The sequence below is a fragment of the Castanea sativa genome, chromosome 11 (assembly GCF_040712315.1).
Source record: "Castanea sativa cultivar Marrone di Chiusa Pesio chromosome 11, ASM4071231v1".
Lineage (NCBI taxonomy): Eukaryota > Viridiplantae > Streptophyta > Magnoliopsida > Fagales > Fagaceae > Castanea > Castanea sativa.
This window is the reverse complement of record NC_134023.1, coordinates 60,893,861-60,908,517: the sequence shown is the minus strand read 5'-3', so window position 1 is coordinate 60,908,517 and position 14,657 is coordinate 60,893,861. Positions and strand designations below refer to the sequence as shown.

The following is a 14,657-nucleotide window of genomic DNA, read 5'->3' as shown; positions in this document are numbered from 1 at the left end:
TTACAAAAAAATTTATAAACTGCTGATGTGGTGAGTGATTATTAGTAAATGAAAAAGTGATATTAATGATGAATTTAGATAAAAACTAATAAGAGGTTGACCACATCAACATTTTGTAAAAATATTATAAAATAGTTTGTACCTGTAGCATTGCTCTTTTATTAAGAGGAAAAAAAGAAAAAGGGTAATCCACACGTCCATATTTATCTATTATGTTAAATTGCGTTTGTGCCTAAAAGGAAAGAGTTAATAAAAAATAAATAAAACAATTTGTAAAGTGCCATCACAAGCATGAATTTATATGTCTGTTCCGATTTGTGCATGGTAATCCTTTGTTTCATTGAAAATATAGGAATAGATTGATGCGGCTCATCTCATGAAGCAGATCACCTAGAAACTAAGAAACCAAGCGAAAGAGCATGCACTTTCAATTATACCATTTCTGCCACATTATTTCTTAGAGACCCTCGTTAATTTTTTATTTTTTTATTTCCCCTAGAGACCCTCGTTAATTAATTCATTTGGGAAAAAATCTATCATCAATAATGTAAGCATGTAGAAAGATGCTGAAAATAATTTTAATAGAAATTGCCAAGGACATTCTTCCAACGTATAGGATTACTTCTGATTATGTTATTCACTCTTTGCCAATCATATTGACCACGTCTCCACCTGCCAATCAAGCGTGTTAGGTGAAGTCAAGCAGCCGGATAGATTGTCCCAGGTGCAACCCTGAACTCAGAAAAGAACCTCTTTTACACCACAAACTGTTTTCTGCCTTATCGCACTTCTCTTTGCTCTTTATTTCAAGCCTGTTCAACGAAGAGCAGAGACTATGGCTGGGGCCTTGGTGGGTGGAGCATTTCTCTCAGCATTTCTTCAGGTGGCGTTTGACAGAGTGGCTTCTCGCGAGGTCCTAGATTATCTCAACGGAAGGAAACTGATTGATCGTTTGGTGAAAAAGCTGAAGATGGAGCTGGTGTCTGCTGGTGCTGTGCTCAATGATGCGGAGAATAAGCAAATTACAGACCCTGCTGTGAAGAAGTGGCTGGATGAGCTCAAAGATGCTGTTTATGTTGCGGATGACATCCTGGATGAGATTGCCTACGAAGCTTTGCGATGCAAGTTAGAAGCTGAACCCACTAGTAAGGTAATGGGCTTTATCTCTACTTTTGTTAATTCATTTGACAAAAGGATACAATCAGAACTAGAAAATATTCTAGAACAACTAGAATCAATTACAAAACAAAAGGATGTCCTCCGTCTAGAAAAGGTTGCTGCTGCTGAACTTCCATCACGGCCATTGACAACTTCTTGCCCTGAAGAATATGGTGTGTTTGGTAGAGACAAGGATATGGAGGCGATATTTGATATATTCCAATCAGATGATGCGAGTGATAAGGGTATATGTGTTGTTCCCATAGTTGGTATGGGTGGGGTTGGTAAAACAACTCTTGCACGACTTATATACAACGACACAAGAGTAGAGGAGAGTTTTGACCTCAAAGCTTGGGTTTGTGTTTCAGAAGATTATAATTATTTTAGGATAGCAAAAACTATTTTTGAAGAGGTCACTTCATCTGCTTGTGACGTTCAAACCATAAATTTGCTGCAAAATAAAATTAGAGAGAAATTCAAGGGGAAGAAAGTTTTCCTAGTTTTAGACGATGTTTGGAATGAAAAATATGATGATTCAGTTGAGTTACTTAAAGTTTTCAGATGTGGGGCACTGGAGATTAAAGTTATTGTTACAACACGCAGTAAAATAGTCGCATCTAATGTAGGCACAATTTCAGCTTATATTCTAAATGAATTGTCAAGCGAAGACTGTTGGTCGTTATTTGAAAAACATGCATTTAAAAATGGAAGCTCTAGTAAATTTCCCATTCTTGAGAAAATTGGTAGACAAATTGTCCAAAAGTGTAAAGGCTTGCCTTTAGCTGCAAAAGCACTTGGGGGTTTGCTGCGGTTTGAAGAAGATCCAACAAAGTGGACAGAGGTTTTGAAGAGTAATATATGGGATTTACCAATAGAAAACAATAGTATCATTCCAGCTCTAAGATTGAGCTACCATTACCTCCCACCATATTTGAAGCGTTGTTTTGCTTATTGCTCAATCCTTCCGAAGGATTATGAATTTAAAAAGGAGGAATTGGTCCTACTGTGGATGGCTGAGGATTTACTACAGCAATCCGAAGGAAATGAAAAAATGGAAAAAATAGGTGAACAATACTTTGATGATTTGGTATTTAGATCACTTTTTCAACAATCAAGTAACAACCAATCATGTTTCGTAATGCATGACCTAGTCAATGACTTGGCAATATTTATCACTGTAGAGTTTTGTTTCAAGCTGGAGATGAATGAGTCTTGTGTAATTACAAGAAAGACTCGTCATTTGTCATATGTTAGAACTGAATATGATACCTCCAAGAAATTTAAGGTATCTTACAAGGCCAAGGATTTGCGAACCTTCCTTGGATTAGATTTGTCATCGCGTCAATGGTTTTTTAATAGGATATCAATGATGATGATAAATGATTTGTTGTTGACATCTAAGTGCTTAAGAGTTCTTTCATTTTCTAGCTATAGAAACATGAGAGAGTTCCCTAATTCTATTGGCAATTTGAAACATCTACGCTATTTAAATCTCAATTACACTCCAATCAAACGGTTACCAGATTCTCTATGTAATTTGTACAAATTGCAAACCTTGTTATTGTTGAAATGTGAGTCCCTTATCGAGCTGCCTAGTAAGATGTGGAGATTAGTCAACTTGCGCCACTTGGATTTAGTTGGTACAAAATTGAAAGAGATGCCGTTGCACATGGGAAAATTGAGAAACCTTGTGAAATTAACTACTTTTGTTGTGGGCAAACATTCTGGGTCTAGTATTAAGGAGTTAAAAGAGCTCCATCATCTTTCTGGAGCATTGTCTATCTTAAACTTGCAAAACGTTCATCATGCTAGAGATGCTAGGGAAGTTAATTTGAAGGGTAAGTTATACTTATCTGAGTTGGTGTTTCAATGTGGCTTTGACAATGAAAATTCAGAGAAGGAAAGACATGTTCTTGAGCAATTGTGTCCGCATTCAAAATTGGAGTCTCTCACCATTGAAGATTACGGGGGTACAAAATTTCCAAATTGGTTAGAAGATTGTTCTTTCTCCAATATGGTGTCTATACGCCTTGCCAATTGTAAGTATTGCTCATCCTTGCCTTCACTTGGGCACCTACCTGTCCTCAAGAAACTCTATATTCAAGGTTTTCATTTTGTATTGCGTGTGGATCGTGAGTTCTATGGGGATGGTTCTTCTACAATTAAGCCTTTTAAATCCCTTGAAGTATTAAGCTTTAAAGACATGCCAGAGTGGCAGGAATGGTTTTTATTTGAAGGCGAATATGAAGATGAGGGTGGAGTTTTCTCTACTCTCAAAGAGCTTTGCATAATTGAATGTCCCAAGCTAAGCGGTGGTCTACCCAGTCAGCTTCCCTCTTTAATCAAACTTGAAATTGCAAAATGTCAGCAACTTGTTGCTTCAGTTCCTAGAGCTCCAACTCTCAATACATTGCAATTAAGTGATTGTGACAAGGTTGTGTTGAAGGAATTACCACCCAAGTTGGATGACCTCAAAATTAGAGGAGGTCGCATCTTCTTGCAGTCCTTTGTGGAAATTATGACGTGTCTCACAGTCCCACGAAGTGGTGTACTTAATACATTAAAATCACTAGAAATCGAAGGAGCATCTCAGATCACAACTGGCCATTGCTATCCTTCTCTTGAAAGTTTGGAAATAAGGGATGACTCTGACTCACTCTGGTCTTTTCCCTTAGATGCGTATCCAAAACTCAAATCTCTCCAAGTGAGAGAAAGTAAAACTCTTGAATCTCTTTTCGCATCAGAGGAATCTTACCGTGCTGTTAGTTCTCTCTCTTATTTGATGATTTGGTGTTCCCCTAATTTTGTATCCTTTTTTAGTGGAGGTATCTGCGCCCCTAATCTGACAACGATGACGATCAAGAATTGCAACAAGTTAAAGTTATTGCCTGAAAATATGCGCACTATACTCCCATCCCTTGAGTTTTTGGCAGTCGGTGAGTGTCCAGAACTGGAATCGTTTCCTGAGGGAGGTTTGCCCTTAAATTTAGCAACACTTTATGTTTGGGACTGCGACAAACTATTTTCCCGTCGCATGGAGTGGGGATTGCAAGATCTTCACTCTCTTACTACTATCTATATCTCCAGTAAGTGTAAAGAAGTGGAGTCCTTTCCGGAGGAAGCATGGCTGCCTCCCACTCTTACCAATATCAATATTGGAAGTTTTCAGTTTGTTAAGGGATTAAGTATTGGAAGTTTTCGAAATCTGAAATCACTCAAGGGTTTTCAACATCTCACCTCCCTTGAAACCTTGTATATTGGTGACTGCGATAACCTCCAGTACTTACCAGAAGAGGGCTTTCCCACCTCCCTTTCTTCTCTAATTCTCGAAGACTGCCCTCTTCTAAAACAACGGTGTGAGAGAGAGAAAGGGGAAGAATGGCCAAAAATTGCTCACATCCCCAACATAGTGATTGACGATGAATTGATCACATGAGCTATGAGTCAACAAGCGCTTCTGCCCAGATCAGGTAATTTTGTATTTATAAATGCACCATCAAGTTGGGAGTATTTGTTTGTTATCACCTGCAATTCCTTTTCAAAAAATTGGGGCTTTTTCTTATGGCACGTTTGATTTAGGCAGCATGAACATTTTTTGATAACCTCCTACAATAAATTTCTTAAATTCTTTGAGAAGCTTGACACTGATTATTCAACCAATAAAAATAGAGAAAAGATTTTTCAAATTATTTGTCTGGAGGTGTACAGGATTATATAGCTAATAGTGATCAACGATTAAATTATTTATTTGCATATTTTTCATCATTGTGTATAATTGTAGAAACAATTAAAATTGACTGTATAGTGATTTATTTAGAATAGGTCCTTTATGTATATAAAGATATCACATTCCTTAATCATAAGCTAGACATAGCATATCTCCTGAACATCCACAACAAGAGTAAAGCTTTCTAGTATTAAATATACTTGGAAGTCTCCAATGTTGGAGTTCTTTTTAAAATATAATATATATATATATATATATATATATAAATTGAAAAAAAAAAAAAAAAAAAAAAAAAACTCTGGGTCTTAGGAAATTTTAGGCAAAAAAAAAATGGAAGCTTCAAATAATGGTACGGCTACATGATTTTTATAAACTATTTGATTTTCAATGTGGGGATGTCAATGTAGATACTAAGTTCTTTGCCTATTCTTTTGCAGTGTCACTAACAAATCCTCCAGGCTCCAAGCATCACTTTTGTGCTACCTGGCTGCTGGTCCTTTTGCGTTGTACAAACTACTGAATTCTTAATCTGTTTTCAAGTCACCTGTAGAAAGCTCATCCTTCTTTCCTCATAATGGTATAGCTGCAGTTACTTCATTTTCCGTTCACTACATTTCACCTTTGGACATTTGAAGTGTGAGACACAGACTTTGAAGGAATAATTATCCTAGATGGTAATTTTTTCTAGCATATATATGTCTTTGATGATTAATGAATTCTTTTTACAAGTACAGACTACAGAGTACTTTTTGTGATATTGGCTATTGACTTGGGCACAATATGGCAGGTTATTAATTTCAGGTGGACAATGGGGTATTTGAAGCTAGTGTTGCTTTAATACCTACAAACAGTATGCATGACAATCTTTTGATTGAATGATGCTGGTCAGTATTCCCTAATGCTTCCTCTTATATCTTTTAATTTTGGAGAGGAAAGCATGTAACTTACAAGGGAGGAAATTGAAATAGATTTAAGAAATAACATATTTGGAAAATCAGTGCAACATTTTTTTTCTTATTAAATGCTTGTGTGACTAAAATAAGAAATAAAACTCTGTGTAGCATAAATTTTTTCTCTAATGCTGAAAATTTTCAAACCATTTTTAAATACTTCTTTTAATGTTCCGTCAGCCCAAAATCTTAACTCATTTATTATTGCATTGCTTTTCAATTCATTTGGTCACTACTAGGATATCCCTGATTTAAAAATTTTTTCCTTGTCTTCCCCACTAATTGAAAATAATGTAATTGATGTTCAATTTCTGTACACTTAAATCAATAATTTCTTGCAATTGTTGATATCCTTGCCTCTTTAAATCTAATAAGAGAACAATAAAATTCTGGTGAATGTTTTATTTATTGATTTGTTTTTGCAGGATAAACTTTAACTGAGCAACCCAGAAAGAGGCATTAATATTGTTCAGTTACATGAGAAGGTCTATAGTTTCTCATTCATGAGTCAGAAAATAAATTATCAGGGTATAAGGCCAAGCACAATTCAAGCCTCCCCATCCCCCGTTTCACTCCACACAAGAGATAGCTAGCAAAAAAACTCAATTTTATTGTCAGGTACTTCTTTACATCCAGCTTAGTATGAAGTTAGTTTACTACTTTTCTAAATGATTTTTAAAACTGATAAAACAGATATGAGAGGTTTCAAACTACAGCCAGAAATTGTAAAGGGGTGGAATTCTTATGCAGATTCACTTCAATTTTTCAACAAGCACAACACAAGCCCAGCATCTATTTGGCTTGATATCAGTGCTTATTTGTCCTCTTACATCAATCACACTCCTAAATTTCTAATATGCTACCAGGTCACTAAAAAGTCTTCTTATCTTGAGGATCTATGGTTGCTTGACTCCTTCGCCAACATTCCAATTGGAGGGACCTGCAGCATTATTCAGCTCCTTCATTTTGTGTCCAAACTTCCGGTGGTACAACAAGCAAGTGGGAGATTGAGGGATTGACAAGTCTCTGGTAGTTTTTTTTTTTTTTTCTTTTTCCCTTAAGCTTATGTATTCAATGACTAACAGATTGTTTCTTTTAACAATTTAGACTATAAGAAGTTCAAAATGTGATTGTAACATTTGTCTTGAGAAATATGGCAGGCTATTTGACCATATTTGACAAGCGGCAGGTGGAACCTAGTGCAGAATTGTAGCTTCCATTATCACATTTTTTTTTACTAAAATCACTTCTCATGAGAGAAGTTCTTTTGATTGAACAATGCAGGTCAGCTTCACACTGTGCTTCCATTCTTATCATCTAACTTTGCTCTTCTCAAGAGAGGAAAGCAGTAATTACTTCTACTATGAATAAGAAATGGAATAAAAGTAGTAAAATGTTCTCATGGACAGTAAAAAATGGTATTAAAATTATTAGAAGTAATCAGGGTTGAATGCTCATCCGTATAATTATCTAAATGTCAAATTCCAGATGTAACAGACACATCATATGTGGGTGGATAGGCCTTCGTATGACATCCCTTGTTGGAGTGTCTAATCATGAAGAAATCAACTTATGGAGTCTTTTCTGCTGGAGGTCCTTGCTTGGAATTCTTGTTTTGTTGTCGATAATGAAAACTATGTTTTCCTGCAACTCTTGAAACACAAAAAATCCATGCTGGATGGATCATGAAATTAAAGGTGGTAAACTCATCTTGTTCCAACAATTTGTCATTATTTTCAGATTAGATTAGCATTTATGGGAACATCTTTTGTAACTAAAAAAATTCATCATCATTTTTACTTACTATTTTTGAACCTTTTGGTGTTTGATACTGCCAAGTTATATGCCTTTGATTGTCTTCTTTATTTATTTTATTCTTTTTATGTTATTTGCATCAATGACCTTGCTTGATATGACCAAACGACAATCATGCATTCTGTTATTTAAACATATGTGCAATACTACCACAGTGGCAAGTACATTTTGTAAATTCCATATGCACCTGTTTAAATGTTGTATACATTCTCAGGTCAACAAACTACCTCTCTCTAAGCTTTGGGAATTGATGGTGGATGGAAAACAGTCAGTCCTCTCCAGATTTTTGGTACTTTCTTCTCTTCCACACTCCAGAGAGTTCAAAAGACTCAGCACATCATTGATCTTGTTGTCCTTGCAGTCCTCACCAGTAGGGGATGTGCAACTCCGTTGTTACTATCAATAATTCTAAATTGTCCTACGCTGAGAGTGTCATGCGAGAGGCATAGAGGGGGAAACTTTTCCAAGATGGCTCAGGTGCTTGTTCCATGAAAGATCAAGGTCATTCTTGAGGCTGTGTCTTGTCACTACCAGAAATTACCAGTACGTGTTTTCAAACCACAGGGTGCTCGGTGGTTGATAGTTTTGTTCAATTGAGCTGTGTTTCCTACATAAGATTTGGACCTCCAATCCTGAATGATGTTTAAATCTTAACTATTTTGCAGGTTTTAAACAAAATATATGCAACATGTCGAGGCTTCTAACAATAACATCCCTGACAAATGCTTGACATCATCCTATTAATGAATACAATAATTATAGGCTTGGTTTTAAGATCTGAGGTGGCTGCTATCAACCAAATTTGACCTTCTACAACCAATGTTTCCAAAGAGATAAACTTACATCCAACAAGCAGCAATGATATCTGTCCTACCTGCCTGTTCTTTTGAACTCCATATCAAGTTTGAACCTCCTTTTGTGAATTGGTACAATGAAGAGCAATGGAGAGAATTGTGTAGCTCCATTTTTCTGATTCTAGATTTGATTGGAAACATGTCGCTTAGGAAATTTGTATAATATCAATTGTGATTATTACATTCAAGAACTTGATCATTTTCCAAATCAGTTTGCTCAGATGTAATCTAAAATATTCTTGAATTTGTATTTCGTTGGTACTTTTCCAATGCTATTGAGATTTCATTAGGAATCTAAGGAAACGGAAACGTGCACTCGACTCAACTGAGCCTAGCAATGGAAATTTATATTTTGAAAATAATAATGAGACTAAAGATTTTCTTGGCAACAAAAGAGTGCTCAGTGGTTTAGTTTTGTTCAATATGAGTTGTGTTTCCTACTTAAAATTTGGACCTCCAATCCTGAATGATGTTTAAATTCAATCTATTTTGCAGGTTTTCAAACACAATAAGTGCAACATGTAGGCTTCCAACAATAACATACCTGACAATTGCTTGACATCATCCTATTGATGAATACTATATTTATAGGCTTGGTTTTAAGATCTAAGGTGGCTGCTACCAACCAAATTTGACCTTCTACAACCAAAGCTTCCAAAGAGCTAAACTTACATCCAACAAGCAGAAATGATATCTGTCCTGCTAGCCTGTTCTATTTAACTTCATATCAAGTTTGGACCTCCATGTGTGAAATGGTACAATGAAGAGCAATGGAGAGAACTGTGTAGCTCCAGTTTTCAGATTCAAAATTTGATTGGAAACATATCACTTAGGCAATTTATGTAATATCAATTGTGATTGTTACATATCAAGAATTTGACCATTTTCTAAATGAGTTTGATTGGATATACTCCGAAATATTCTTGAATTTAGATTTTGTCGGTACTTTTCCAATGCTATTGATCTATCATTAGGAATCTTGGAAACAGAGACATACAATCGACTCAAGTGAACCCGATTAACATTTTGGCAATGGAAAATTATATTTTGAAAATAAGAAGACAAGACTAAAGATTTTCTTGGCAACACTACTATGAAAAGCCTTCCAGATGGTTCTATTGAGAACATGATTTGCTAAACCCCAAAAGTTGAGGGTTAGTGGTCAAAAACAATTACAGACATAAAATTACACCAAAAACAATATCACTGAGGAATTAGATGCTGTGAATAAGTGTAAACTGTGTAACTAATCTACTTCACAAAATTCTAGTGCTAAAACTCCACCTTTTGTTACAGACTGAACTCTTTTACTCCCACCACTAATCTCCCACTCCACTGCTTCTATTATACACTAAACACTTGAACTCCAACCCCTAAAAGAGTCTGTTTCTCTTTCCAAAGACAATGAGCCTCTTGAGAATGGAAAAATGCAAACAATAACATGTTCCTCACGCACTCTGCTGCCCATGCTATTTGTCATATAAAAAATCTTTTCAGCAGAATTTTCCAGTTACTAGCTGTATAAGCACATTCAACAAATAAATAGTGAAGAATTTCCCAAGTTCAATTCCAAACACACTCCTGGCCATTTTTAGATGAAACATGCTTACGAGTAGTAACAATGCCTGAAAATTGACATCATTACTGGTTTTTTCTATCTAAAAGAAATTCCAAGAATCTGCAGATGTATATAGCTTCCGATAGCATCAGGTAACCAATTATACCGTCCTCTTCCTTGTAAGTTACCATTGGTAGATGTTCTTCTTAAAGTATGCAAGCTGTTTGGATCCAATATTTAATGGGTATGTGTGACCTGCATAAGCATAAAATTTAGAGTATGTTCAAGCACAAAATGCTGACATTATATTATGCAGTTCAGCAGAGAATAACTTGATGATGTAAAAGAACCCCGGAGATAAAGAAACTAAAACTTCAAAACATTGTGTCCAATACCACAATTGAAGTAAAGAGAAAGGAATACACCATATGTGAAAGTTTTATCACTTTTCCTCCTATGTTGACAGCACAACAAGAACCTACAAGCAAGAATCTAATATGTAGCATATATGTTGTGTATGCGTATAAATCAAACTGGAATTTGAAAAAGAAAACAAAAATCTTATATGATGACTATGCAAGCTATTGGATTATCTTGGATCACAAATCTTCTGTTTTCTCCTCTTTAAGCTGCTGCTTAGCATATAACAGTGGTAGATCCATAGCACAGCACAGCTAGCAGGCAGGCATTTCTTCTTATGAGGATGGGAATCTTTGGCAGGATCATCAGATACTTTACAAGATGATAATCTGCAATACAATGGCTACACGTACAAATGCATGCAGATGGAACTTTTTCAATCCAGGAAAGTGGTGTGGCAATTTTGTTAGCTTAGGATAGTTGTGAATCTCAATATCCCTCCCTTCAACTCCAGAAGAAGACCACTCCTCCCATTGTAGCATGCTGTCAAACTTTAAAGTCTCCAAGGATGGAAAAGGCATAGCAGAAGAACACCCATCCCTGCAGAACTCAATCCCTATTCTTTTTATTCTATCCATTCCTTCGACTGTGAGGTTTTTGAGAGAGGGTAGTTGCCCAAGTGGTGGCAGAGAACTACAATTTCTACAATTATTAAGTCTCAGAAGAATCAGATTAGATTCAGCTTCCAGCTTACATCTCAGAGTTTCAGTAGCAAGCTCATCCAATATGTCCTCTGCATCATAAAGAGCATCTCTAGCCATGTGCAGCCACTTCTCCACTGCAGGGCTATGGAATTGCTTCTCCTCAGCATCATTAAGCAATGCAGTGACAGTCAGCACTGTGATCTTCAGCTTTTCTAGCAAGTCATCAAACTTCCGTTAGTGCAGTAAGTCTATGAACTCGCGGGAAGCCAATCTGTCAAACAGCACTTGAAGGAAAGCAGAGAGAAAAACCTCTGCACTCGACATGATTATCAAACGAGATACCAAAAACAAGAATAAAGAAAGACAATGCAAAGAGAAGTGGAGATGAAACTGAATATGATACAATGATTGTTTTTGTTAACCTTACTGATTTAAATCCCTTAATATCTAATATTATGTAACAAATAAATAAAAAATTTAATCTCAATTTTTTTTTCGTGATAATTAGGCTGCCACGAAGCCAAAGAGATCACCCTTCTCTTTAAATAATTGAAAGATACCAAAAATAGTGACATAGTAATCCAAAACTAAAGATATTAATTGTTCAATGCAAAATGAAGCAGTCAAACAAGACTATTCCAATGGTGGTTCAAAAAGTCTCATGCAAACACAAGTCATGCTTCTGTTTTTGGAGTTCTTGCCAGTGTGTGTGTGTATATATATATATATATATATATATATTAAATAAATAAAAATTAAAAAAAAAAAGAGTTCCAAAAAAAAAACGAAGAAGAAGAAGAAGACTAGTGGTGGAAAGTACTACTATAAGTTAGCTAACAGTCACTGGTTAAAGCATCTATATCACAGAGGCATATTTAGATGCAGCAAACAAAAACAGCGAGTCTGTGTAGTCAGGACTAATACAAACTAAAACATGCCCCCCCATGGATTTAAGTTTACAAATAAGTAGTGGACACTTTCCCCAAGTTCACTGCCCAAAAACAATTCTTGCCTCTTCTAATCTACCAAAGACTTAAAATTGAACATGTCACAAGTCAATTAGGAAATTCAATTTCATATTAGGTGCTTCTAATTTTAAAAATTTTAATTGGTAATACCCCAACTTAAGGGAAAATACCCTTTTAATCACAAACACAAATTCTAATTAATTATTAGCATTTGATCATCATATCCAATGAAAGGTCCAAACCTGTAATTGGGCATTGCAGTTTCCCATATGCATCTTCAATTTTACATAAAGAAATTTAAATCATCAAAAGCCTCAAATTTGGTCAAAGTCTAAGTGTATATGTGTATAAAGCTCCCTTCTAAAGTATAAATTGAATGACTATTATGCCAAGGGTGTGCGATAGTAGTATTTTAAGAAAATCTTATTATGCTATAATGACCATTACAAAGTACCAAACGTGTCCTTTGTATTTAAACCAAACCCTAAAAGCAGAGATTTAAATTTTATTAAATAATTAAAAAAAAATATTTGGCTCAATTTATAGTTTAAATCTTCAATCTAAGATCTCAACTACATGGTTTAATGATAGTTGGAAGAAATTAAATTGGAACAAAAAAAATACCCAAAATCAGGGCATTAACCTAACCTTAACTTTGAAATTTCCTTAATTCCCACAAGATCAATCTAATTTAAGAAAAATTGAAATCAACTATTGAAAGAAAAGTCTTGATTAATATATCAGAGAGTAAGAGAGGCAAGGAAATATAAACGGTTCCAAAGGTTCTATTTAGGCAACGCAATTTAGAATTATAATATAGTTATTAGCCAAATGTCCATGCAATTAGGGACGGGGCTATTCCTAGGCTCCTAGGCTTTAGGGAGCAACTCTTTAAAATATACTAGTCGCTAATCCGCGCGATGCACAGGAAAGCTATTGGTAATGAAAGTTTAACATTATTAATTATTTAATAAATGTATGAAAGACAAATTTAAAGAACAAATTATTCAATATTTCTAATTAATCAAGATGAACCACAACAATAGCAAATATGTTAACCCATCCAACAACAAAAATACAACTCATAAGCTTAAATTATATCCAAACACAAACAAACCGGCAAAAAAAGGTCTCATATTAATACAAAAAGAGAAACAAAACAAAAGGCTAAATGTAAATTAAAATTATAAAACATTAATAGTGGTCGTTGTAAACCACAAAACAAATACATGACTATTTAAAATCACTACTATCATATGAACTGTCAAAAGAGATAGCACTATTAATAAAATAAACAATCAATACTTTTTTTTTTTATAAGTGTATGCGCACTTAATATAAAATAATATAAAAAATAAAATAAACAATCAATACTAAATATAAAATAATATAAATAATAAAATAAATAATGCAAGCGCATGAAGTTAACACTTGATGGACGTGGTAGAGGCATATACACTTAAATTTGAAAGCTTCACAGGCTTGGTTAGGCAAAGGCACACAAAACAAAATAAGGTTGAGAAGACAAAAAACAAAAGCAAATAGAAAGGAGCTTGAGCAAAAAAGAAAGAAAGGAGTCTTGGCGAAGAAGATGGAGGTGACAGCAGCTATCTGATATCGACTTCCGTTTTTCTCTACGCTTTTTTTTTTTTTTTTTTGTGTGGATAATATTTAAATGATCTGAGTTTTGAGTTTTGGGGGAAGGAGGTTGTAGAATGTAGCGTGAGAATATCGAAAGAATAATTCAGATGTTAAAATATTGAGGTTTATATTGCTTTTATAGTATTCGTAATTAATCTCACCAATTTGAAAATAAATTATCAACGTTTGAGTTTAAGTTAAAGTTAGATTTGTTAGAGAGATAAAGTTTCACTCCTTATTAATAAATATTATTAATTATAATATTTATTTAAATAATGCTGATCGAAAAAAATTTATAAATTTAAAATATTATTTATTTCTAAAAACTTAATTAGGATTGGCTTGTTACCATATTTTCTCTCTCCACTTGGTTTATTATTATTTTTTTATATCAAAAACTCTTCACTTGGTTCATAATTCATTCTTAGACATGCATGACTTAAATGGATTTCAATTAGCTCAATTCAAAAAGTCTCTTAATAGACGTTATAAGTTAAAATAATCTCTAAAATCAAAAAACAAAAAATACATGCATGGGTTAATATTATTTATATGTTTACACTTTTTATTTTATCAAGTATATGTCTACTCTTTAAAAGAAGGGTTGTTTTTGCCAAATATTACTTAAAACTTGAGTTTGGTAAGGGTCCTTTTAGATACAGCTTATTTTGCTGAAAACTGAAAACATTGTAACAAAATAATTTTTAAATGTGTGAATAGTGCACAAGACCCACTGAACAGTACTCTATGTCTCCTGAAACACGTGCATAAAAAAAAAAAAAAAAAAAAGGAAACGTAAAATGCTAGAAACGTGAACGCAAACTCTCAATCCAAACGCGTACTAAAATCTCGATATAACTGAATAAGTTTAGAAGAGTAAAAGAATGGCTTAATATTATATATATGTTGACACTATTGAAGA

The 14,657-nt window shown here is 34.4% G+C and overlaps 1 protein-coding gene across 4 annotated transcripts; it reads left to right on the top strand.

Moving 5' to 3' along the window:
• The first annotated feature begins 835 nt into the window (after positions 1 to 835).
• Positions 836 to 8,819, top strand: LOC142617278 (putative disease resistance RPP13-like protein 1). 4 transcript variants are annotated; one of them, XM_075790063.1, is made up of 10 exons: positions 836 to 4,628; positions 5,323 to 5,559; positions 5,673 to 5,769; positions 6,261 to 6,453; positions 6,702 to 6,864; positions 6,996 to 7,119; positions 7,324 to 7,532; positions 7,865 to 7,939; positions 8,012 to 8,193; positions 8,316 to 8,819. In XM_075790063.1, the coding sequence occupies exon 1, from the start codon at positions 836 to 838 to the stop codon at positions 4,592 to 4,594; it is 3,759 nt and encodes a 1,252-aa protein (XP_075646178.1). In that variant the 3' UTR covers positions 4,595 to 4,628; positions 5,323 to 5,559; positions 5,673 to 5,769; positions 6,261 to 6,453; positions 6,702 to 6,864; positions 6,996 to 7,119; positions 7,324 to 7,532; positions 7,865 to 7,939; positions 8,012 to 8,193; positions 8,316 to 8,819. The 4 variants fall into 4 exon arrangements, with proteins under 4 accessions (XP_075646178.1, XP_075646175.1, XP_075646176.1 ...); XM_075790060.1 differs by having other exon boundaries at positions 7,865 to 8,193; XM_075790061.1 differs by having other exon boundaries at positions 6,943 to 7,119; positions 7,865 to 8,193.
• Positions 8,820 to 14,657: the final 5,838 nt, after the last annotated feature.